The sequence below is a fragment of the Triturus cristatus genome, chromosome 2_1 (genome assembly GCF_964204655.1).
Source record: "Triturus cristatus chromosome 2_1, aTriCri1.1, whole genome shotgun sequence".
NCBI classification, from domain to species: domain Eukaryota; kingdom Metazoa; phylum Chordata; class Amphibia; order Caudata; family Salamandridae; genus Triturus; species Triturus cristatus.
This window is the reverse complement of record NC_140581.1, coordinates 781,124,183-781,150,707: the sequence shown is the minus strand read 5'-3', so window position 1 is coordinate 781,150,707 and position 26,525 is coordinate 781,124,183. Positions and strand designations below refer to the sequence as shown.

The 26,525-nt window shown below is 48.7% G+C and overlaps 1 protein-coding gene across 1 annotated transcript in view; it reads right to left on the bottom strand.

Moving 5' to 3' along the window:
- SPTLC1 (serine palmitoyltransferase long chain base subunit 1) overlaps nucleotides 1-26,525 on the bottom strand; it is a 341,715-nt gene that overhangs the window by 149,559 nt on the left and 165,631 nt on the right. Inside the window, exon 11 of the mRNA XM_085632720.1 lies at nucleotides 7,540-7,636. Coding sequence (XP_085488846.1) covers nucleotides 7,540-7,636 — 97 coding nt within the window. The remainder of the gene's footprint in view (nucleotides 1-7,539; nucleotides 7,637-26,525) is intronic.

Here is a 26,525-nt window from a genome sequence, read left to right as displayed (position 1 = left end):
GGCGGTGAGCACACAGGTTCTGCACAAGGGCAGAAGTGTTTCAAGATCTTCGATTTGCTGAGTTAGGGGCACTTTGGGTTTATCTGCAGTTGGGCACATAGAAACCTCTGATAAATTGGGAAGGATTACCATTGGAATATTTTACCCCAGTAGTTAGGGAGAGGCCAGGCGTCACCCCACCCACAAGTTAGTGCCAAAGTGAGAAGACCTGAGGGCTGGACCTGCTCCCACTTGCACCCAGGTAAAAGAAGTGGACTCAAATGGTGAGCTGGCTGGTCTCCTGAATGGATACAGGGACAAAAAGGCTGCAAGAGACCTTTTGAATTGCCCTGCTGGAGGATGTCAAATTCCGAAATACAGACTAGCTCAGAATCTAAAAATCTTGACCTGGTGGTGGCGCCAAAAGTATCCCACCAGTGAAAGGACTTGCAGAATTCAAATTTTTCAGTTCATAGCATTTCCTGCCAAAACAAACTGCTTCACCTGGACTTAGTCCAAAGCCTGTCCGACACCATGTAGCCCCCCCCCCCCCATGGATGGCTTGGCCCCCATGTAGGATTTTGACTTCAAGAAAAAAGACTAACTCCTAAGGTAAACTGTCCGGTCAGACCTGGATGCTGTACCAAATGTGCTCTATCGCAGCCGGTGTAAAATCACACCTCAGACCCAGACTATAGTGACCATTCACTACCATCGGCACTTTGCACTTTCTAGCGCTCTTATTTTACTTAAGTCTTTAAAAATACATCTCTGCAGTTGACTTATTGAATATTGGTCATTTTGGTGTCATGTTGCTCATAAAATTATCCTCTATTTTAAGAAATTGGAGTTAGATTTTTTTATTGTGTTGTGCTTTTGACTTTTAACTGTTTTTGGATTACTAAATGCTTTACCCATTTTCTGGAAGTTAAGCTGGTCAGCTCTGTACCATAGCTACCAAGGTTGAGCTCAGCTTTAATTTACTGAGACCTATAACAGGACCTTAAAAGTTAGTGCCTTTATTACTTGTGGTGGATTACAAGCAATCCCAACTAATAACGCTTTCTCACAGCGGACCAAGTGGCAAATCCAACCCTGTAACAGAGGGGGTATCAATACTATTGGCCTCCTGCACGTCAATGTAAAGATTATCATAGTCATAAGGGGAAAAATTACCATATCCATCTCCACCCTCGTCCCTCTTCCCACCATAATTATAATCTCCCTCTGGTGGGATAGGATGATCACAGAGTAAAAAAAAATATGGAACCTCTGCTGTTGCAGTAGCCCAGATAAGAGGCATTAGAGTACAGGGCCAGGCTACATGATGACTAGTTGTGCATTAGTAATTTCATAGTGCAACATCGTGGAGATCGGGCTAAAGTCCATTTGGGGGACAGGCACCAGGATCAGCACCAGATCTTTTCCAGCTCTAGTAGAACTGGTACTGGCATCAACAAGAAGCTTGGCCTGGTGCAGGTCCAGAGTAGACATGGGCAAAAGAGCCAATATGAGACCCAGAATGGGTCATAAAGCACAAGAAAACAGGGACGGACCTGCCAGTGAGAACCAGACTGGATTCCTTGCGCTTCCTTGAGGCCCAAAGGAGTGTCAGAGGGAGCTGGAAGTGCGCTGAAAATCTCAAGCATGGCCTCTTTAGAACGCCTCAATCTGAAGCAGCATCGCCAATAATGTATGGAATTTGAGGTGCACCAGGATCATTTAGGGGAATTTGCTCTACGACCCAGGAATCCAAGGGTGACCAACTGAAATAATGACATCCTTTCCTTGGATACAGAATGGAACGATCTGTTGCGCTTTTTTTTTTTTTTTTTTTACATTTTCGCTTGGTCTTAGATCTGGGCTTATTGGATGACTTGGACCACAAGGATGACCATTCACAGGAACGTCCCCAGGAGCAAGAACGAGTCCACATCTTCAACCGAGAGCATCACTTACACAATTCTTCTGATGAATTCTTATTTTCAGTAACTTACAGCTTCGCTTTTGGTTTCCGGGTCAACTTTGGGGTGCATGAGGGCACACTTATCGTATTACTTAAAGTCATGTCCCTAAACCAAACATCAAAGAGGCACCCTGTGCTGCTCTGTGACCGACATCTGTTTTCTACAGTAAGTGTGCGGTGTGAATCCTGTAGTTTGGGTTGGGGCATCATTCGTTAGCACACTGGATTTTCATTTTAGGTGTCGTTTGTAGGCTAACTAATTTGAGAGCTTTCGACGCATCAGAAGGGGCTGAAAGAAAGGAACTGACATCAGCGCACAAGGGTGGCAGTTATATGTGTCTCCACACCGTCACTACCAGGGCAGTACAGAGCCAGCACGTAGCTATATGGCACCACTTAGCTGTGCGCTGGAACAATGCTTGAAAACGTTTCCGGATCCAGTCAAGGGCAGGCACAGGATATCTTGTGCATGTTTGGTATCCCTACACTCAACAAGGCCCTGGAGACAGCCAAAGGCATATTCCTATATGAGAAAGATTTAAAAAAAACATCTAAATGCCTATATTTTGCAATATGCCTTCATCAGCCAGTCAGAAGGAAAGAAATCTGCCACCCACTGATCAATTCCCTGTGGTGTTCTAAATCAGAAACATTATGGTTATGCAAAGTTTTCTTCTAGTACGGAGGTAGCTACTCATCAAGATCATGAAGTCAATACAAGATTTTCCAGAGGCTTTGTTCTAAAAGAAATATGCTACTTACCAGTATGCATCTGTTCTTGGCATGTAGAGCTGCAGATCTACACACTGTGCATAGATCGCCATCTGGTGTTGGGCCCGGATGTTTGCAGTTGTTTTTCCTCTTGGAAAGTCTTTGGAAGTCACGAGGTATGTGACTCCTTTGGATCATATTGCACATGGGCTTCGGCTCCATCCTCAGATTTTTTGTCGCAAGCGGGGAAATGGAGCGTAGCAATAAGCAGTGAAGATGCCCATGTGTGCTGTATCTAAATAAGATAAACTGGAACAGATAAAGGTAGGCGGGTGGGCGTGTGTAGGCGCGTGTAGATCTGCAGCTCTACATCCCAAGAACAGATGCATACTGGTAAGTAGCATATTCCGTTCGAGGCATATGAGCTGCAGATTACACACTGTGCATAGATTATATAGCAGTACTCGCTCCTAGCGGCGACCACCAGTATCTGTTGCAGTTGTTTGAAATAGTGTTTTGAGGACAGCCTGGCCCACACTAGCCTGTTTAGTTTGCACATCTACACAATAGTGTTTAGTGAAAGTGCGTGGTGTAGACCATGTAGCTGCTTTGCAATTATCATCTAAGGGGATGTTCCCTAAAAATGCCATGGAAGCCCCTATCTGACGTGTAGAGTGGGTTTTAGGGGGAACAGATAGCCTGCATTTTGCTTTGTGGTAGCAAATCTGTATGCATTTAACAATCCACCAAGCTATCCCAGATTTGGAGATGGGGTTGCCTTTATGTGGTGGTGAGAAAGCGACAAACAGTTGTTTGGTCTTACGAAAGGATTGTGTTCTCTCGATGTAGTAGAGTAAGGCTCTTTTGACATCCAGTGTGTGGAGAGCTCTTTCTGCAATGGTCTGTGGCTGCGAAAAGAATACGGGCAGTTCCACAGATTGGTTTAGGTGAAAGGGAGAAATGACTTTAGGGAGGAATTTAGGATTAGTGCGGAGAACAACCTTGTTATGGTGCATTTGCAGAAAGGGTTCTTGAAAGGTGAGTGCTTGTATCTCACTGACCCTAATGAGGGAAGTAATGGCTACAAGCAAAGCAGTTTTCCATGTTAGGAATTGAAGTTCACATCTGTGTAGCGGTTCAAAAGGAGGCCCCATTAGTCTTGTGAGAACGATGTTTAGGTTCCACACAGGTGAGGGTGGTACTCTGGGGGGAAATCAACCTTTTAAGGCCTTCCATGAAGGCGTTTATGGCAGGTAATCTAAAGAGTGATAGATGTTGCCTGTTTTGTAAATAAGCTGCTATGGCCGCAAGGTGCAGTCTAATAGACGTGTAGGCTAGGTTACAACTTTGTAGGTGTAGTAAATAGCCTATGATGTGTTGAATGGACACATCTAGGGGATTGTAGTTATTGTGGTGACAATAGATCACAAACCGTTTCCACTTGGCTGCATAGCAAGCTCTAGTAGTAGGTCGTCTAGCTTCTCTAATGACGTTCATACAGTCAGGGGGAAGATTTAGATAACCGAATTCTAGGATTTCAGGAGCCAGATCGCAAGGTTGAGCTAAGCTGGGTCCGGGTGCATGATCTCTCCATGGTTCTGGGTTAGGAGGCGTGGAGAGAGGTGTAACTTTTGGTGCGGTACTACAGATAGTTCCAGCAGTGTGGTGTACAACGGTTGTCTGGCCCAAGTTGGAGCTACTAGGATGAGAGTGAGGGAGTGTTGCTGTAGTTTGTGCACCACTAATGGAATGAGTGGGAGAGGCGGAATGGCGTACGCAAATCTGCCTGACCAGTTCATCCATATCGCATTGCCTTTGGACAACGGGTGTGGATATCTGGCGGCAAAGCTTGGGCATTTGGCGTTTTCGTGGGTGGCGAAGAGGTCTATCTGTGGATGCCCCACATTTGAAAGTACAGATGTAGAACTTGTGGATGGAGTTCCCACTTGTGGATCTGCTGTTTTTTCTGCTCAGCAGATCGGCCATAGTGTTTTGGACTCCTGGGACATGTTGGGCTAGGAGAAAGATTTTTTGGGGTACGGCCCATCTACATATGCTCTGTGCTAGCTGAGAGAGCTGCGGAGAGTGTGTGCTGCCTTGTTTTTGTATATAGTGCATGGCTGTCATGTTGTCAGTGCGGACTAGGACGGCCTTGCCTGAGACATGGGTTTGAAAGGCCTTTACGGCTAATAATATGGCCAGCAACTCCAGATGGTTGATGTGGAATAACTTTTGTTGAGGTGTCCACCTGCTCTGCATGGTGTGATGTAGTAGGTGAGCTCCCCAGCCGGAGAGCGATGCGTCCGCTGTCAGTACATTCTGAGGAACTGGTTCCAGGAACGGTCGCCCTTTGGAAAGGTTTTTGGTGGTCCACCACTGTAGAGAGCGATGGGCACCACAGTCTACCAACACCAGATCTGTCAACTGACCCTGGGCCTGGTTCCATTGGCGCGCTAAGCACTCTTGGAGAGGACGCATCTGGAGTCTTGCGTGAGGTACTATGAATATGCAAGAGGCCGTCGTTCCTATAAGTTGCATGAACACTCGAGCTGGAAGAGAGTGTTACAGTTGAAATTTGGTGCGTAGAGCCTGAATGCTTGCTATCCTGGCAGCACTGGGATAGGCTAGCGCTTTTGAGGTCTGTGGGGGGGGGGGGGGGGGGGGGGGGGGGGCTATCCTTCGGCACCGAAGGTGTCTGAGTTGTAGGTTTTTTAGTCTTCAAGTCTGCATCGGTTCGTTGTTTTGAACCGTGCGGCTTAGAAATGTCTGGTTGTTTCCTCGGTTCCGAGATGACTTTCGGCTTCGAGGTGTGGGTGTCGAGGGCCTTTGATTTTTTGCTCGGCTCCGGGGATGGTGTTGGTACCGAGGAGCCAGTCTTCGGCGCCGAGTGCTTCGGTGTGGAGCTCGGTGTGGAGGAGGAAGAGGGCATCTTTTTTGGTGCTGGTGCCGAGGAGTGTTTCTCGGCACCGACGGCAGGTTGGCTCAAGCCCGAGGCGCCAGAAAGCTTGATGGACTTCTTAACCGTGCCCGAAAGCGAAGTATGTGAAGCCGTGTCTTTGGTCGTGCCTAGGCCCGAGAGCGAAGGCGTGACCGAAGCCTTTTTCGATGCCATGGGGGTGGGGGGGGGGGGGGGGGGGTTGGGTCGATGTTAGTCCTCAAGCCCCTCTGTGCCGAAGTGATGTCGGATCGCAGTCGACGAGTGTGCCATTGTTCTCCTCGCCCGTTGGTCCCAAATGGTCTTCTTCAACCGGAAGGAATTGCAAGCCGGACAGTCTCTTGCCTCGTGGTCTGGGGAGAGGCAGAAGTTGCACACCTCATGGAGATCGGTGTGGGGAAACTCTAACCCACATTGAGGACACTTCTTAAATGGAGTCCTTTCCATCAGCCAGGACCGGAGCTCAGGTAGGCCCGAAGGCCTTCGTCGACGACCGGAATCAAAGACTTCGAACGATGAGTCGCGTCGAGTGTGGAGATCGCGATCGAAACAATACCGCGGAAAGGGAAGGATTGACCGCTGATCAGAAGAACTGAAAACGGTTCGGAACCGGAGCGCGAAGAACACATTCGAGCCCAATGGTGGAAAAAAACAATCTGAGGATGAAGCCGAAGCCCATGCGCAATATGATCCAAAGGAGGAGTCGCATACCTTGTGACTTCCAAAGACTTTCCAAGAGGAAAAACAACTGCAAACATCCGGGCCCAACACCAGATGGAGATCTATGCACAGTGTGTAATCTGCAGCTCATATGCCTCGAACATAATGTTTATATAAAGTTGATTCTAGAAACTCTGACAAACAAAATCAAAACAGTTGTCCATACACCAATGACAATTAATATCTTTACCCAGCATTACTACTGGCAGGTCTTTTTTTCCAACCCCCCACAGACATGTGTTTTGCTTATTTTTATAAGTACAGGGTGGCTTTGATGAACAGATCTAATTTGCATTGGTGGTAGCTTAGACCACAGCCACAAGAAAGACTAGCACTGGAAAAGTTAATTGGTCTAGGTTTAATGTGCTTAAGATTGCAGCGTTAACATATAAGAGCCAGTAAAAACATACAGTGCTACAGCTATAAAGTAGCCCCTCATGCACTTCAGCTCAAGCACAAAGTGGAGACAAAAGGATATATACAAATGACCCATAGAATTAGATGAGGCATGCACACTTCACTCAGCTGAGCCCAAACATGATCAACAAATTTGCAAGCCAATGGCTGAACGAGGTTCATTGAAGAAAGCTAATGGTTGAAAAGAGTAATCTCGAATCCCACACTATGTTAATTGTTAGCAACAGGGTGGTTTGATAACTGATGTCAAACCCAGATCTAAAAATCAGACTGACAGCAAAGTTGGTTAGCATTAGTATATTTTATAGTCCAAGATACTCTCTCCAGTTGCTGCTAAAATAATGGAAATGGAAAACACAAGAAATGAGAAGAGGGGAAGTTTCAAATTAGACTTAAGAAAATTATCTACTAAAAAAGACACATGGATACGGTGACATCTGTAAAGGGATCCACTTTAAGAACCACATAAAGCTTAAAGTTTCCAGCCATCTATACATATACTGTAGGTATGAAAAAACAAAAACATTGAATCAAAAGTTACGATCCATTAGAATACAATTTTAGCTTACTAAGGAGGATTAACTTGTAATTTTCTCCACAAAGAAAAACACTTTTTACTGTAATTAAAACCTACATGGTCTCATGAAATGGTACATCAATATGAGGCTGTGGAAAGTACGATATAATGAAAGTGTAGACATGAAAATTATTTTAGTTTAACTTGCATACGAACACTGAATGCTTACACATAGATAACAGTGGAATGCCAGAACACACTATCCTCAACATTGGGATAAAGCAGCAAACTTACCAGGATTGTCTGCCATTACGTTGAGGGCCTCAATAGCAGCAGATGCTAATAAAGGAGGCAAGGAGGCCGAAAAGCAGTAACCTTGACCTGACAGGCGCTGATAAAAAGAATGAACATCTTAAAAATGTAGAAGGAAAAGTCCCTGTTTGAAGATTAGCATGCTTCCAAGTGTAAAACAAAATATTTTCTAAGCAAAGGTAAAAAAGGGTAGCTTTCTGATTACTTTGGAGTGCATTATTGTTCCCAGACTAATACACAATTCAGTGATGTTGCCAGATTGCAATAAGGCTAGAAATGTTCTACAGAAGCTGGTACAAGTGTTTGCAATTGGTACCCCACAAGTGTATCTCTCTACATGAAGCACCTAGATGAATGCAATGTGTATCCACTATACCTGGTTCAGTTCACAGATGTTAGTATAAATATAATGAACACATTTTCAGTTTCAAATAGAAATCATGCGTAGGTAACATGGGTTTCGGACTATGACATTTGAATTTAACAATAAGGTGACTCTTCCTTATTTTTGGATGGGGATTTTTGTCCTAGCTATTGTGAACAAATGATGAAGAACAGAAAACTATGGTAAGTGGAGACCGCATAGGTTCAAGTCAGAATTCAAGCAGAGGCCAATTAAGGACAACTGTCAGTAAAGTACAAGTTACTTACCTTCGGTAACAATATATCTGTAGGAAACGTTAGTTATAGATTCCTTACCTTAGAATTACCCACAGGCGTCAGACAGGATCAGGAAAGTTTTTTTCGTCAGCAGTACCTCTGCTCATCGGACTGTGGCGCCGGTCGACTCCGCGACCGTCGTCGGCGACGTGATCGCCAGGAGGACGTTGCGGTAGCTACTTAGACGCCGCCCTCGAGCGCTGACGTCCGTTCTGTACACGACTTTCCGCGCCAGAAACCACAGGTGCACAAAACTAGGGCACTGAAAGGATATCCTTAACCCTAGAAATCAGTTCGCAGAGCGGGGAGTATGGGTGGGGCGGTAAGGAATCTATAACAAATTTTTTTACAGATATATTGTTACCGAAGGAAAGCAACTTGTTCATTTGAAAGAAACACATTAGTTATAGACTCCTTACCTTAGAATAGATACCCCAGCAATACCAACCCCGGTGGTGGGTCTGCTAACCAAGATCATACTAAAAAGTCCTGGAGAACAGAATGGCCAAAGAAGCCGTCTTTCCAGACTTGGCTGTCCAGACAGTAGTGTTTCGTTAAAGTGTGCAGTGATGCCCACGTAGCTGCCTGACAGATGTCATGTAGAGGAATTCCTCTTCCCAAGGCAGTCGTGGCTGCCGTCGCCCTGGTGGAATGGGCGCGTAGCCCCACTGGAGGCTCCTTTTTAGCCCCATTGAGAAATGGTTCACTTGTGTACAGCCCGACCTTTCTTGACGCCCACAAAGCCAACAAAGAGTTGGTCATCTACACAGAACTGTTTTGTGCGATCGAAATAGAAAGTGCACGTTTTGAGTCCAGATGCGGAGGCGGAAAGAAGGTGGGCAAAGTGATGGTCTGCTTTATGTAAAAAAAGGCAGTGACAACCTTAGGAAGGAAGAAAGGATGAGTCCTGAGAACCACCTTGTCCGCATGGACAGACAAGAAAGGATGTTTGGAGGAAAGAGCCTGGAGCTCACTCACTCTTCTGGCAGATGCGATGGCTACCAGGAATGCAGTTTTAAGAGTCAGAAGCCTCAAAGGACAGTTGTGAAGAGGCTGAAAGGGAGAGCACATTAAAAAGGTTAAGACTAGATTTAAGTCCCACTGAGGCATAACGAAGGGAATAGGAGGAAAGAGATGAGTTATACCTTTCAAGAAACGATTAACCACCGGGGACTTGAAAAGAGAAAGCTGATCTGGAAGCCGAAGGAAGGCAGAGATGGCCGAAAGATAGCCCTTGATATTGCCCAGAGCAGAGCCCTGCTGATCTAAAAAAAAGAAGGAAGGAACAAGACAACCTCAGAAAGAGGGGCAGAAAGGGGATCCACAGCCTTTGCTTTGCACCATGCCACAAACTTGTCCCACCGGCAGGCGTATACCGTCTTAGTGGAGGGACGTCTGGCTGCCAAGATTACATCGGAAACTTCAGGAGGCAGGTCAAAAGAAGTCAACTGCCGCCGCTAAATCTCCACGCAAGGAGGTGGAGGCTGGACAGGTTCGGGTGGAGGACCGTCCCCTGTTGCTGCGATACAAAATCCTTCCGAAGAGGCAGACGGGTCGGAGGATCGATGGCCATGTTGAGCAGCTCGGGATACCAGAGTCTTCGTGCACAATCCGGAGCCACAAGGATGACTTGGGGCCAGTTGCGCCTGATCTTTTTCAGCACTCTGGGCAGAAGTGGTAGAGGCGGAAAGGCTTACAACAGACCACAACTCCACTCGTGACGAAACAAGTCGCCTAGCGAGTGCCGCCTTGAAATTTCCAACGCGCAGATTTGCTGACATTGCGCGTTCTCTTAGGTGGCGAATTGATCTAACCAGGGCTATCCCCACTGACGAAATAGACCTTGCACCACCTCAGAGTGAAGACGCCATTCGTGATCCATCATGCCCTCGAGGCGGAGTTCGTCCGCCCTGGCGTTCAGGGAACCTGCCAGGTGTTGAACCACCAGGGATATGCCCTGAAGTTCCAACCATGTCCAGAGGCGGACTGCCACCTGACATAGGGTCCACAACCCCACCCTGCCCTGTTTGTTGCAGTACCACATGGTGGTTGTGTTGTCCGTGACCACTTGCACTACTCGTCCCCAGACAGAGGGAAGGAATGCCTTGAGTGCAAGATTAATCGCCCGAAGCTCCAGAAGGTTGATGTGTAGCCTGGACACCACCGGAGACCAGAGGACTGATCTCCACCTCTCCCATTTGGCCGCCCCACCCCAGAAGGGATGAGTGTCACCACTGTGCGTTCTGGTTGGGGAAGGGAGAGGGATCTGCCGTTGACCCAAACTTGGTTCGTGAGCCACCACTGCATTTGAGGTGCAGTGCCTTCCGAGATCTGGACAGATTCCTCTGATGCTGCACCCAGTGTAACTTCAGGTCCCACTGCAGAGCCCGCATATGCCACCTGGCATGATTGACCAGCAGGATGCAGGAGGCCCAGCAGCCTCAGGGTTTTCCAGACCACAACCCGGGATAGAGGCTGAAAGATCTGAATCCTAGCCCAAATATCCCGGACTTGCTGTTCGGGAGGATAAACCCGAAACCACATCGAGTCCACAACCACTCCGATGAAGAGGAGCTTCTGAGAGGGAATCAGGTGGGACTTCTGTACATTGATGGAGAGCCCCAGCGAATGCAGAAGGTCGGCTGTAATCTGGAGGTGGGAGACGAATGCCTGGGGCGAGCCAGCCTTCAACAGCCAGTCGTTGAGATAGGGGAAGACTGGAACCCCCGATCTGCGCAGGTGAGCTGCGACCACCACCATCACTGGTAAGGCCAAAGGGGAGCACGGTAAACTGAAAATTCTCGTGGCCTACCGTGAACCGCAGGTAACGCCGGTGGACCGGGGATGTGAAAATAAGCATCCTGCAAGTCCAACGCTACCATCCAGTCTCCAGGGTCAAGGGCAGACAAGACCTGAGCAAGCATCAACATCTCAAACTTCTCCTTCCGGACGTAGCGGTTGACGTTCCTGAGATCCAAGAGAGGAGGCAGGCCCTTGTCCTTCTTGGGTACCGGAAACTAGTGGGAATAACAAACACAAGCTACTTCTGGGACAGAAAGGCGCTCAAAGGCTCCCTTGGCCAAGAGAGCCAAAACTTCCTGTTGGAGAAGTGCCAGGTGATCCTCCAACGTGCGGTGGTATTGAGGTGGCATGGCAGGAGGGGTAGCCCCTTTGGACTATCTGCAAAACCCACCTATTCGACGTGATGGTGCGCCAGTGGGGGAGGTGATGGCGGATCCTGCCGCCCACTGGCATTTGATGGGCCTGAAAGATCAGACTAGGAGGGTTTGGAGGCTGCTACTGAGGGGGGGGCTGGTGGACTGGCCCGCCCGCTAGCCCTCTGAACCACGACGGTGGTTCCTACATCCCCGGCCGCGTGAAGGTTGGGAATCTTGCTGCGGCCTGTGTCTCTGGGCGGAATGTAGTGGGGCACCCCTTGCGTAGCCACCAAAGGGGCGAAAAGCAGACAGCGCTGGGTGGCTGGAGAGGCCCAAGGACTTGGCCGTAGCCTGTGAGTCCTTGAAGCGCTCTAGAGCGTGGTCTGCTTTGTCACCAAAAAGGCGACGGCCATCAAAGGGCATGTCCATGAGAGTGTTCTGGACAACCCCCGAAAAGACAGTCTATCTCATCCAGGCGTGCGACGAAGGGCTACAGACGTGGAAATTGTCCTGCCTAGAGAGTCTGCTGTATCCTCCTCCGGACACTGAGGCGACACCTGCGCAACCGTATCACACACAGAGTGGGAATAACGGCCCAAGAGACATGCAGTGTTTACTAACCGATGTCCCAAGCTGGCAGAAGAGAAAATCTTCTTCCCAAGATGATCCAGCTTCTTGGATTCCCTTTCCGGTGGGGCGGTAGGGAATGCGCTCTCCGAAGTGGAAGCTTGGACCACCAAGCTCTCCGGGGTGGGGTGTTGGGAGAGGAAAGTGGGGTCGCCCGGATCCAGCCGGTGGCATTGGGCAATCAACCTCTCCACGGGAGCCCCCGTGTTGGGCCTGGACCATGTGCCCAAAAGGACGTCGGTAAAGGCCTCATTAAACGGCAACAGGGGCTCCAAAGAGCTTGTAGCCGGCTGAAGCACCTCTGTCAGGAGGGTAGTCCTGACCGCCACCGTAAGAAGCTCGAGGTTGAGAGCCTCGGCCACCCGACGCAGCACCACGGTGTATGAGGCTCCCTACTCCGTAGCCACGGTAGGAGGAGACAACATGCAAAGGTCAGGGGAGGTGTTGAGACCACTGGCATCCCCCAGTTCCTCTCTCCAGTCCTGTTCAGATCCTAGCTGATCAGTTAATGGGTCACCTGACCCTTACCATTCCTCCTCCTCACCTTCAGGTTGCCAATCAGACTGAAAAGGGATCCCAGGAGTGAACAGGGGCACAAAAACCCCTCTCAGCGCGATGGCCGGCGTCGGGCTCCGGGTCCACATCGGGTTAAAGGCCGGGGTCGACACCGGCAGGGGACACGACCGGCGTATGTTGCGGTGCCAGAGGAAGAGGCGCCGGTGAAGGTGAAATAAGGTCAACCGGCGCCGTTCTGGATCCAGGCCTGTATCCACGGGGGACCTGCGGCGCCGGATCCGACGGCGGAGAAGGCCTCTGACCCAAACAGACTCCGCGGGGCCCAAAGGTCCGCCGGCGGGTTCGGGCTGCCCAAAGATGGCGTGTATTGCCTCGTAAAATTTACGAAGCTGGGCAGGAGTCGCTCTGGGTCCCGGGAAGGGAGGGAAGCCCGGAGTCAATTCTTCAGGCTCCGCGCGCGGAGCCGCGGGAAGGGCACTGCCTATATCCCTCGTCTCATCAGCCGACCGACAGGGAGACATCTAAGAGCGGCGATGCTTCTTTGACTTTTTTGTGCTTCGACTTACCCAACCCTGAGTGCGAAGACTTCAATGACTTGGACGAGTGGTGATGGCTCCGCAATAGGTCCCTCGATCTCCCTCGCGACTGGGACCTCGAACGGTGCGGAGACGACTGCCGGCGCTCAAGCAGCTTTCCCGCAAAGCCTTCAGAACCATGGACCGGCAGACGGAGCACGACTTGGGATCGTGGGCATGCTCCAGGCATGAGAGGCACACGCGGTGCAGATCCGTAACCGACATCAGTCAGGTACAGGAACCGCATGCCTTGAAGCCGGGCATCCCTCGTGCACCAGGAGTCGTAGACTCAAAGAATACGTCGGCAAAAGTCGTTCAAAAAGATCAGTCAAAAAATGACTGGAGGTACCGCTCTCCACGGATCTGCGCTGGCTTGCGCGGAAAAAGAGATCCAACGTCAAAACGCGAGGGCGGCGTCTAAGTAGCTACCGCAACGTCATCCCAGTGATCACAACGCCAACGACGGATGCGGAGCTGACCGACGCCACCTTCCGACGCGCACAGGTACTGCTGACGAAAAAACTTTCCGGATCCAGTCAGACGCCTGGGGGAAATTGTAAGGTAAGGAATCTATAACTAACTTATTTCTTTCAGATATAATTTTTCCTTTAGCTACAATTTATTTTCCCTTTTTCTTAAAGGTGGTAGAAAAGATCTTCCATTATTGGAAACAATTATAACTGCTGAGAAATGCTTGAGAGTTGGTAATGCAACAAGAGTTTACTGAGTTCATCACCACTCTCTTCACAAAGGCAGGGCATTTGTTATCCTTATCAAGAAGTGGTCCTTCAATGAAATGCTGGTTGATAGATCTCTTTCTAGATGTATGAACTACGATAGTCTTGGGGGACATGATCTCAACTATAAAGGGGATCCTATAATGGGCTTCACTAGGTTTAGAATTTTCAGCCAAAATTAAGAAAGATCTTAGCATTGGTATATCTGCAGAGTTTTTCCAGTTTTGGACAATGCATTAATGACAAACTCATCAGAGTTTCCTATGGCCATTGGGACCACATGCTGGAAAGGAGCAGAATGAATTACTGCATTGAAAGTTGAAGTTTTGTCTGAGGGTGATGCTTTACTGGGATTCCACTCTAGCGGTTCTTCATTACCGGACTACTAAATGTGTGTTCTAGTCATCTTCAGAAAAAGGGATAAGGTCTGAACATTTTTGGTCCTGGTCGCCTCTTTATCTGGGTCATAGGTTGTGAATATAATACTAGGTTGTGTGGTACAAGTGGTTGCTGGCTGGTTTAGTTGGCTTACACCACTTAGGGACATGATAATGGTGTATATTAGGTGAAAATGCCTGCTGAAATGTAGTTTACTAGGTACAAATCTTGCCAGAAAGTGGATGATTTAGCTGTGGCTCTGAGGATAAGTACATCCTCCGGAGGTCTTGCCATAATATGTCCTGTGTTGGGGATGAACAAACACTTTTGCTTCAAGTAAATACTATATGCTGTGCTAGAATATTGGAGTGTCGAGCAACCAGGACTCATTAACTCAGTGTTCTTTTTGGGGACAAAGATGTTATCAGTGTCAAGAATCCGTCAGTTCAGAAGCAGCACCAAAAGTGAATAAGCCTTTGGAAATGGTCTCTCAAAATTGTACTTCCTCCAGGTTTAACTGAGATTTACTAAGTATCCTCAATGGTATGGATGGTCTAAATTGCCACTACAACCTCTGTAACCTTCAAGTCTATGGCAGCAGAGTAAGCCCATCATCACTCACAAATATGATGGAAAGTATGTTTACAGCTAAAATGCTCAGACCAAACAGCTTTATTAATGATGATCTCGTAAGAGCTCTAGATTACAAATACAATTTTGATCAGCTTGTGAAGATTTAATGTGTTATTTCGAATTTGTCCTCAAAGAGACATTCTCATATGACCCAGAAGGCAAGCAAGGAGTCTTCAGGAATCTATAGTTATAGATGCGTTGATTCAATGTGTTAACTTCAACAACATTTGTAGTCATTGCAGAGTCCGATGTGGTGGTATAGCTTTAGATGTCTTTCATGTTGCAGCACATAAGCCACACTTTTTTGGTTGCAACACAACTTTGAAGACAAAACGTAAACTCCAAAGACAATGGTGAAAGCAAAATTAATCTAAATGTTCTGATACATTGTGGGTTTCAGGTGTGTGACTTAGTATTTTTCCAATCTGAAAGTTACAACTCTGAAGTAAACCAGTTGTAATACTTCAAACCCAACTTAGGATACCAGGATGGAAGGTGCAGGGCAGGTGATCCAACACATACAAAATTGTCTTTATTATAATAGAGGCTTCTGTTTAGCAAACGCAAGCACTGGACATTTTGGGAAAACAAATTCTTAGCACTAGTGCTCCATTGCCTTTCAACTATGTTCATGTTACAGAAATACCATACATATATATTGTGTCTCAAGTGTACAGTTGTTATGACTCATTTCCGGCTCGCCAGAAGGAATATGCTACTTACCAGTATGCATCTGTTCTTGGCATGTAGAGCTGCAGATCTATACACTGTGCATAGATCGCCATCTGGTGTTGGGCCCGGATGTTTGCAGTTTGTTTTTCCTCTTGGAAAGTCTTTGGAAGTCACAAGGTCGGTGACTCCTCCTTTGGTTCGTATTGCGCATGGGCTTCGGCTCCATCCTCAGATTGATTTTCGCCAGCAGGGAAAGATGGAGCGTAGTAATAACAGTAAAGAAACCCATGTGTGTTGCATCTAAATAAGATAGACTGGAACGGATACAGGTAGCCGGGGAGGCGGGTGGGCGTGTATAGATCTGCAGCTCTACATGCCAAGAACAGATGCATACTGGTAAGTAGCATATTCCGTTCGAGGCATATGAGCTGCAGATTATACACTGTGCATAGACTATATAGCAGTACCCAACCCTAGCGGCGACCACCGGCATCCGTTGCAGTTGTTTGGAACAGTGTTTTTAGTACAGCCTGGCCCACACTAGCTTGTTGCTTGGTTTGCACATCTACACAGTAATGTTTTGTGAAAGTGTGCGGTGTTGACCATGTCGCTGGTTTGCAGATTTCATCTAGTGGTATGTTCCCTAGAAAAGCCATAAAAGCCCCTATCTTCCTTGTAGAGTGGGCTTTAGGGGGAACAGATAGCGTTCGTTTTGCTTTGTGGTAGCAAATCTGTATGCATTTTACAATCCACCTAGCTATCCCCGATTTAGAAATAGGGTTGCCTTTATGTGGTGGAGAGAAAGAGACAAATAGCCGTTTGGTTTTTCTGAAAGGTTGTGTTCTTTGGATGTAGTAAAGTAAGGCCCTTTTAACATCCAGTGTGTGTAAAGCCCTTTCCGCAACGGTTTGAGGTTGTGAGAAAAAGACTGGTAATTCTACTGACTGGTTTAGATGGAAGGGAGAAATGACTTTGGGTAGAAATTTTGGGTTGGTGCGGAGTACAACCTTGTTCTGATGCATTTGGAGGAAAGGTTCCTGTATAGTGAGTGCTTGCATTTCACTAACCCTTCTAAGGGGAGTGATGGCCACTAGAAATGCTGTTTTCCATGTGAGATATTGCATCTCACATTTATGTAATGGTTCGAGAGGGGGTCCCATTAGCCTTGTGAGAACTATATTTACGTTCCAGACAGGTGAGGGTGGTACTCTGGGTGGAATTACTCTTTTGAGACCTTCCATAAAGGCTTTGATGGCAGGCACCCTGAAAAGTGATAGGTGCTGCCTGTTTTGTAAGTAAGCAGCAATTGCTGCGAGGTGTAACCGAATGGATGTATATGCTAGGTTACACCTTTGTAGATGGAGCAAGTAACATATGATGTGCTGTATGGACACATTTAGAGGGTTGATTGTGTTGTTGTGGCAGTAAACAACACATCTTTTCCACTTTGCAGCATAGCATGCCCTAGTAGTAGGGAGTCTAGCTTCCCTGATAATATTCATGCAATCAGGGGGAATGATAAGGTATCCGAATTCTAGGACCTCAGGAGCCAGATCACAAGGTTGAGCTGAGCTGGGTCCGGGTGCCTGATCTCTCCATGGTTCTGGGTTAGGAGGCATGGTGAGAGGTGCAGCTTTTGGTGTGGTACTACCGAGAGTTCCAGTAGTGTGGTGTACCATGGTTGTCTGGCCCATGTTGGAATTACTAGAATGAGTGTGAGGGAGTGCTGCTGTAGCTTTCGCACCACTAATGGAATTAGTGGGAGAGGTGGAAAAGCGTATGCAAATTTGTTTGACCAGTTCATCCATATCGCATTGCCTTTGGACAATGGGTGTGGATATCTGGCGGCGAAGCTTGGGCATTTTTTGTTTTCGTGGGTGGCGAATAGGTCTATGTGTGGATGCCCCCACTTCTGAAAGAACGGGTGAAGAAACTGTGGGTGAAGTTCCCATTCGTGAATCTGTTGCATTTGTCTGCTGAGCAGATCTGCCACGGTGTTTTGGACTCCTGGGACGTGTTGGGCCAGGATAAAGATTTTCTGTGGAATTGCCCATCTCCATATGCTCTGTGCTAATTAAGAGAGCTGTGGAGAGTGTGTGCCCCCCTGTTTTTGAATGTAGTACATGGCAGTCATGTCTGTGCGAATGAGCACTGACTTGCCTGAAATCTGCGTCTGGAAGGATTTTAGGGCTAGGAAGATTGCCAGTAACTCCAAATGGTTGATGTGGAGTAACTTTTGTTGCGGCGTCCATGTGCCCTGTACTGTGAGATGTAACAGATGAGCTCCCCAGCCGGAGAGCGATGCGTCTGTTAGGATTATTTGTGGAACCGGGTCCAGGAACGGTCGACCTTTGGAAAGGTTTGTGGTGTTCCACCACTGCAGAGAGCGATGGGTGCGACCGTCCACCAACACCAGATCTGTTAGTTGCCCCCTGGGCCTGGTTCCACTGGCGCGCTAAGCACTCTTGGAGTGGACGCATCTGGAGTCTTGCATGGGGCACTATGAAAATGCAAGAGGCCATCATTCCTATCAGTTGCATAAACACTCTTGCTGGGAGAGAGTGTTGAAGTATGAATTTTTGACGCAGAGCCTGTATGTTTGCAATCCTGGCAGGATTGGGATAGGCTATGGCTTTTGAGGTGTCTATGGTGGCACCGAGGTATTGTTTTGTGTGTGATGGTACCAGGTGGGACTTTGTGATTCACCGTGAAACCTAGGTAGTGAAGTAGTTGGATTGTAGCGGCGGTGTGGCGCACACATTGGTCGTAGGATGTGGCTTTTATTAGCCAGTCGTCCAAATATGGGAAGACGTGAATGTGCTGTCTTCTGAGGTGTGCTGCCACTACTGCTAGGCACTTGGTGAATACCCTTGGTGCTGTTGTGACCCCGAACGGGAGCACCTTGAACTGGTAGTGTTGCCCATCCACTACAAAGCTGAGGTACTTTCTGTGGGCATGGTGTACTGGGATGTGAAAGTATGCGTCTTTCAAGTCCAGAGTGGAGAGAAAGTAGTTCTGGGAGAGGAGTGGAAGAACCTGTTGAAGGGTTACCATGTGAAAATGGTCTGAATGTATGTAAGTGTTTAGAGGTCTGAGATCTAGAATAGGTTGTAGAGTCTCGTCTCTTTTTGGAATCAGAAAGTACAGGGAGTAGACCCCTAAATTTTGTTAATTGATGGGGACTTGCTCTATGGCTTGTTTTTGCAGGAGGGAGATTACCTCCTGTTTTAGTAACGTGGCATGTTCTTGAGACATTGGGCGTTGCCTGGGTGGAATGTTTGGGGGGGTAGATGTTAATTCTAGGCAGTACCCTGAATTAATAATTTGGGTCACCCATCTGTCTGAGGTGATTGTCTCCCAGGCGTGAAGGGAATCTTGTATTCTGCCCCCGACCGGAGTGGAATGGTCTGGAGGGAGCGGGGGAAAGTCATTGGGTAGGCGGTGTGGCAGAGCGGGCGGTATTGGTCTTGCCTCGGCCTTTATTATTATTGCCTCTGTAGCCGCCTCTTTGATAACCCTTTGTGAAGGTAGACTGAGGAGGGGATTTGTAGGACGTGGATGCGCTATCTGAAGAGTAGCCTCTACCCATGCCCCGAAAGGAAGAGCGGCGAAAGGAGCACCTAGGAGTGTGTGACTGTAGGGCTCCCATGGATTTCGCCGTATCAGTATCTTTCTTCATCTTCAAGGGCTTCATCAACTTTTGTACCAAATAAATGTTGTTGATCGAATGGGTGATTCAATATGGAGGCTTGCACCTCCGGTTTAAAACCTGAAACTCTTAGCCAGGCGTGGCGACGGAGAAGGACACTGGTGTTTATGGCCCTGGAGGCTGTATCTGCCGCATCAAGGGCACAGCGTATAGAGGTATTAGTTATAGTTTTTCCCTCTTGGATCAATTCATTAGCCCTATTTCTGTATTTTTCAGGGAGATGGTGCATGATGGTCTCTAACTCATCATAATGCGCTCTGTCGTATCTGGCCAATAGCGCTTGCGTGTTGGCGATACGCCATATATTGGCGGCTTGTGACGCAGTGCGCTTCCCTGACGCGTCTAGGAGCTTGCACTCTTTGTCAGGTGGTGGTGCTTCGCCTGACGCCTGAGAATTTGAACGCTTCCTAGCTGTAGATACCACTAAGGAATCCAGTGGTGCAGGGCCTTTAATGTATGAAGGATCTGTGGGGGTGGCTTTATATTTTTTCTCTATACGTGGGTTTAGGACCCTAGCCCTGACTGGGTCTTTAAAAACCTCCGGTGCATGCTTGATTACTCCTTTTAGCATAGGTAGTGTAGCAGTAGACCTATGTGCAGTATCAAAGGAGTCTAGGAGAAAATCTTCCTCCACTGGGTCAGTATGTAGCTCTACCCCGTGATAATGTGCCGCCCTCTGTAGTAGGTGGAGAAAACCTAACGAGTCTTCTGGTGGAGATGGCCTAGATGGGTAAAGGTCATCCTGTGGGACATCTGGGATGTCCGGATTGTTATAGTCATCCCATGGGTCTGGGGATCCAGTAGGGGTGGGGTCTTGTGGCACATCTGCTGGATCATAGTAAGGGTCCCCTTGATCATCATGGTCTGGAGACAGGGTCAGAGAGCGATAAGGCAGGGGTGGAGAAGGTGGAGGTGGGGAGGGTGGAGGAGGTGGAGGAGGTGGGGAAGGCACTCTGAAAGGGGAGGTAGCAATGTCCTTCCTCTTTGGAGGTGGAGGTGGAGCTGGTTTGTCCAAGTGTCTCTTTTTTGAAGACAGTGTCAAATGTCCAGTTTTTGGATCCTTGGTAAGTGTCTTTTGCAGAGGATCCGGTGTGAAAAGTTCTTGCGACACTGGTTGTTCGGACGGCGCCGAGGTTTTTGGGGCCGACTGCTTTTTAGGCTTGTCTGTTGCGTGCTTTTTCGGGACCTCCGATTTTTTGCTCGGTGCTGAGAGAGGCTTCGGCACGGCAGTGTCGGCGCCGAGGGCCTTATGATGTTTGGTCGGCACCGAGAGGGTGGGTTTCGACACCGAGGGCTTTGGTGCTGGGCTCAGTGTGGAGGTGGAGGCCAATTTTTTCTTCGGTGCCGAAGGTTGTTTTTCGGCACCGCTGGTAGGCTGGCTCGAGCCCGAGCTGCCGGAAGGCTTAATAGGCTTCTTTACCGGGCCCGAAGGTGGGGTGTTAGAAGCAGTGTCCTTGGTCTTGCCTAGGCTCGAAGGCGTGACCGAAGCCTTTTTGGGTATTAGCGTGGGTGTGGGAGGGGGTATAGTACTCACGACCCTCTGCGCCGGGGTGATGTCCTCCACATCTGAGTCGTCGGCCTCGGAAGCACTGACGAGGTAGTCGTCCTCTTCTTCGATGTTCTGCTGTCCCGGAGCTTCGAAGTCGTCCCCGAAGATGTCGACTGGAGCGGAGGTCGAGGATTGCGCCATGTTGCGTCTGGCCCTTCGATCTCGAATAGTCTTTTTGGATCTAAAAGACTTGCAGGCGGGACAGTCTCGAGCCTCGTGTTCAGGGGAGAGGCAGAGGTTGCACACCTCATGAAGATCGGTGTGGGGGAATTTGGACCCACATCGAGGGCACTTCTTGAAGGGAGTTCTTTCCAACAGCCGAGACCGGAGCCGGGATAGGCCCGAAGGCCGCCGTCGACGACCGGAATCGAAGAAGTGTCGAAGAGAAGGTGATTAAGAGGATTTATTATCTGAAGGATCTCGATGAGCGAGGATTTTGCGTCGATCGTTGAACTGGAAAAGTTCGGAACCGGAGCGCGAAGTATTACATCCAAGCCCGATGGCGGAAAAAAACAATCTGAGGATGGAGCCGAAGCCCATGCGCAATACGAACCAAAGGAGGAGTCACCGACCTCGTGACTTCCAAAGACTTTCCAAGAGGAAAAACAAATTGCAAACATCCGGGCCCAACACCAGATGGCGATCTATGCACAGTGTATAATCTGCAGCTCATATGCCTCGAACAGTGTGTTCTCAAAGAGGTAGGTAACTTGTTCTTCTAAAGGATACTTCTAATCAAATAATCATAACCTTTTGAATCAATGTCAAAGGAGTACCTTTCGTAAGTTGGAGGGTCGAAGGACTAAACTTTACACCAGGAAGTTCTGCAGGACCGAGTGGGCAAAATGACCCTCCTTACTGAATATGCTACTTACCAGTATGCATCTGTTCTTGGCATGTAGGGCTGCTGACATTCATATCTGTGCATAGATCGCCGCCTAGTGTTGGGTCCGGATGATTGCACATTGTTGTCCTGGAAGAGTCTTCGAAGTATCCTGAGATGGGTGACTCCTCCCCTGGACCACAGTGCGCATGGGCATCCTCTCCATCCCCAGATTGTTTTTCGCCATTGTGGCAGTGATGGAGTAGATACAGGAAGTTATGACCATGCTATACAGTAATTCTGAGAGCTGCAGCTGCGACAGGCGCCGGGGAGGAGGGTGGGCGATATGAATGTCAGCAGCCCTACATGCCAAGAACAGATGCATACTGGTAAGTAGCACATTCAGTTCGAGGCATGTGGGCTGCTGAATTCATATCTGTGCATAGAATACACAGCAGTACCTCCTATTAGCGGCGGCTACCCGTGCCAGCTGCAGCAGTCTGAAAAAGAGTTTTGAGAACAGCCTGTCCTACAGCTGCCTGCTGTTTTGAGTGTACATCTACACAGTAGTGTTTGGTAAATGTATGTATAGTGGACCATGTGGCTGCTCTACATATTTCCTGTAAAGGAATGTTTCCCAGGAAGGCCATGGACGCCCCTAACTTTCGTGTTGAGTGGGCTAGTGGTGGAATCGTTAATGTGCGTTTCGATAACAAATTTGGATACATTTAACGATCCATCTGGCTATACCTGCTTTGGAAATGGCGTTGCCTTTGTGTTGTGGAGAGAAGGCAACAAAGAGTTGTTTAGTCTTCCTAAAGTTTTGAGTTCTGTCACTATAGTACATGAGGGCCCTCTTTACATCTAGTGTGTGGAGCATCCTCTCAGCGACATTTTGTGGGTTTTGAAAGAAAACTGGCAGTTCAATGGTTTGGTTCATGTGGAACTGCGATATTACTTTAGGCATGAATTTGGGGTTGGTACGTAGTACGACCCGGTTTGCGTGAACTTGTATAAATGGCTCCTGAATGGTTAGTGCCTGGAGTTCACTAATTCTTCTTAAGGAAGTGATGGCAACCAGGAAAGCCACTTACCAGGTGAGGAATTGAATCTCACAAGAATGGAGAGGTTCAAAGGGTGGACCCATTAGTCTTGTGAGGACCAAGTTGAGGTTCCACACCGGTGCTGGGGGGTGCCTTGGGGGAATCACCCGTTTAAGTCCTTCCAAGAAGGCTTTGATGGCAGGCACTCTGAATAAAGAGAGGTGCTGCCGGTTTTGGAGGTAGGCTGCTATTGCTGTTAAATGGACACGTATTGAGGTGTATGCCAGATTGCATCGGTATAGGTGTAATAGATAGCAGATTATGTTCTGAATAGATGCGTCTAGCGGGTTAATGTGATTGGTGTTGCAATAGATGACAAACCTTTTCCATTTGGCTGCATAGCAAGCTCTGGTAGTGGGTCTCCTAGCTTCCTTAATGATCTCCATACAGTCAGGTGGCAGGTTTAGGTAGCCAAACTCAGACTTCAGGAGCCAGATTGCCAGGGTCAGCTGTTGCGGATCTGGGTGTTGAATTTCTCCATGGTTCTGCGTCAAAAGCGCGGGTTTGATCCGCAGCCTTTGATGCGGCACCACGGAAAGTTCCAGAAAGGTGGTGTACCATGGCTGGCGTGCCCATGTTGGAGCAACCAGGATGAGTGTCAGTGAGTGCTGTCGCAGTTTGCGTGCCACCAGCGGTATCAATGGCGCTGGGGGAAAAGCGTACGCAAATCTGCCGGACCAGTTCATCCATATCGCATTGCCCTGCGACTGTGGATGTGGGAACCTGGCGGCAAAGCTTTGGCATTTTGCGTTTTCCCTTGTGGCGAATAGGTCTATCTCTGGATGACCCCACTGCTGGAAGTACGGTTGGAGTACTGATGGGTGTAACTCCCACTCGTGCATCTGGTGGCTGTGTCTGCTGAGCAGATCCGCCATCTGGTTGTCTTTGCCTGGGAGGTGTTCCGCCATGAGGAATATGTTCCTCTGAATGGCCCACTTCCACATGCTCTGAGCCAGATGAGACAACTGTGGAGAGTGTGTTCCTCCCTGCTTTTGTATGTAGTACATGGCAGTCATGTTGTCCGTCCGGATCAACACGACTTTGTTGCACAGGTGTACTTTGAATGCTTTCATTGCCAGGAAGATTGCCATCAGTTCCAGAAGGTTGATGTGCATCTTCTTTTGTTGTGTAGTCCATAGTCCCTGAACTGTGTAATTGAGTACATAAGCTCCCCATCCCTGGAGAGACGCGTCCGCTGTCAGTATTATTTGTGGGATAGGCTCTTGGAACGGTCGGCCCTTGCAAAGGTTTTGTGGATTCCACCAATGCAGAGAGTTGTATGCCCGACCGCTCACCAACACTAGGTCTTTCAACTGTCCTTGAGCCTGATTCCACTGACGTGCTAGGCACTCCTGAAGCGGGCGCATATGTAGTCTCGCGTGTGGGACTATGAAGATGCAGGAGGCCATCATGCCTATTAACTGCATGGACACTCGCGCCGGAAGGGAGTGTTGAGGTTTGAATTTTGAGATCAGCAGTTGTATGCTGTTGATTCTCACTAAAGTTGGCTGAGCTGTGGCAGCCAGAGTGTTGATTGTCGCGCCTAAGTACTGTTGTACGTGCGCAGCTTGGAGACTTGATTTTGGGTAATTTAGTGAGAATCCCAGATTGTGAAGAAGGTGAATGGTGTGGGACATGTGGGTGGCACATTGTTGTGCTGACTTGGCCTGAACTAGCCAGTCGTCCAAATAAGGGAAGACGTGAATATTTTGCCTTCGCAGATGCACGGCCACTGTCGCCAGGCACTTGGCAAAGACCCTGGGTGCTGTTATTACTCCGAAGAGGAGAACTTTGAACTGATAGTGATTCCCTTGAATGGTGAATCGGAGGTATTTTCTGTGTGAAGGGTGTATTGGTATGTGGAAGTATGCATCCTTCAGGTCTAGCGTAGCTAGGAAATCCCCCTGACTGAGTAGTGGGAGAACCTGTTGGAGGGTGAGCATATGGAAATGCTCCGAAAGTATATATAGGTTTAGGGGGTCGCAGGTCTAGGATAGGTCTGAGCGAGCCGTCCTTTTTTGGGATCAAGAAGTACAGAGAGTACACCCCTGTGCCCTGCTGGGCGATGGGCACTACTTCTATGGCTCCTTTTGCGAGCATAGCAAGCACTTCTTGCTGGAGTAAATCTAAGTGTTCGGCTGACATAGGACGGTGCTTTGGTGGTATGTTGGGTGGAGTGGAGGTTAGTTCTAGACAGTACCCATGTTGAATGATGTCCCTGACCTACCTGTCCGTGGTGATGTTCTTCCATGCGGGCAGGAACAGCTGGAGTCGTCCCCCGACAGGTGTTAAGTGGTCGGGGGGTAGGGAGAGGGTGTCACTGTTTGTTTTTTGGGGAGGACCTGGTGTTGCCATATCCACGTCCCTTCCCTTGGTGCTGGATCCACGATATCCACCCCTGTTGTTTTTGTCGTAGGTGGTTTGTGTGCCACCTTTAGCATACTGTTGTTGTGACCCCTGACCCCTTGACGTTCCCCTATTTCCAGTGCGACGAAAGGAGCCACTACGAAATTGTTGGGTTTGTAGCGCCCCCATAGATTTGACAGTATCTGTGTCCTTTTTTATTTTCTCTAGGGTAGTGTCAACGTCTGGGCCAAATAAAAATTCCGGGTTAACCGGTAAGTTGAGGATATTGTTTTGGATCTCGGGTTTGAAGCCTGAGATGCGTAACCAGGCATGGCGTCGCAGCATGACACTTGTGTTTATTGCCCTGGCCGCTGTGTCAGCTGCGTCTAGGGCGCATTTTATGGACGCATTAGTGAGGAGTTGTCCTTCTCTAATGAGGAGTTCGGCTGACTCTTTATACTCCTCCGGTAGGTGTTGGAGCAGTGACTCCAGCGTGTCATAATGTGACCTGTCATAACGTGCCAGGAGTGCCTGTGTATTGGCAATGCGCAGGATATTGGCTGCTTGCGCTGCAACACGTTTGCCCGATGTTTCAAGGACCTTTGACTCTTTATCTGGGGGAGGAGCATCACCAGTTGTCTGTGAGTGGGCTCTTTTACGAGCGTTGGCAACCACCATAGAGTCTAATGGCAACTGACCCCTAATGTATTTAGGGTCACCAGGTGCAGGCTTATCTTTCTTTTCAATCCTGGGGTTTAACACCCGGGCTCTTGTGGTGTCCTTGAAAATGTCTTTGGCAGGCTTCAGAACCCCTTTAAGCATGGGCAGAGTCTTGACAGTCCTTTCTGAAGATGCGAAAGTGTCAAGCAGGAAGTCCTCCTCAATGGCGTCAGAATGTAGCTCCACCCCATGATGAGCAGCAGCCCGTTCGATAAGGGCATTAAATGCGGCCGTGTCCTCTGTAGGAGACGTTTTAATGTTGTAGAGTTGCGCATCCTGAGTATGTGGCGTGACACCTTGGTCTGTGGGGTCATCCCATGCCTGATCAGGATCTTGCGTTTCATCGGGATCTGCGTCCCCGGGGTAGATGGTATCATCCCCACCATATTCCTGCATCGGGTCAGATTCAGAAGGGGTAGGAGAAAAGGACTGCGGATCCAGCTGGAGGGGATGGAAGTGTTCTTGTAGCACTGGTTCCTGCTCCGCCGGTAGCTTGCGTTTGAGGGGAATTTTGTATGGCACCTCTTCCCTGACTGGCGTGATTTTGCGCTTGTGGAGCAGGAGCCTGCCAGTGTCGGCGTCGATAAATTGGGGCCCTGAAGAGTCTTGTTCTGTTAGGCCAGAGGTGGTGGACTGTGTGTGGAGGACACGTGTCCGAATTTGAAAGAGTTTCGGTGCCGATGTCGGCGGCAGCCCAAAGGTAATGTTGGTGGGCTCCGAGTGCGCTCTACAGGGTGAGGTAGTGTGGGGACCCGAGGTAGC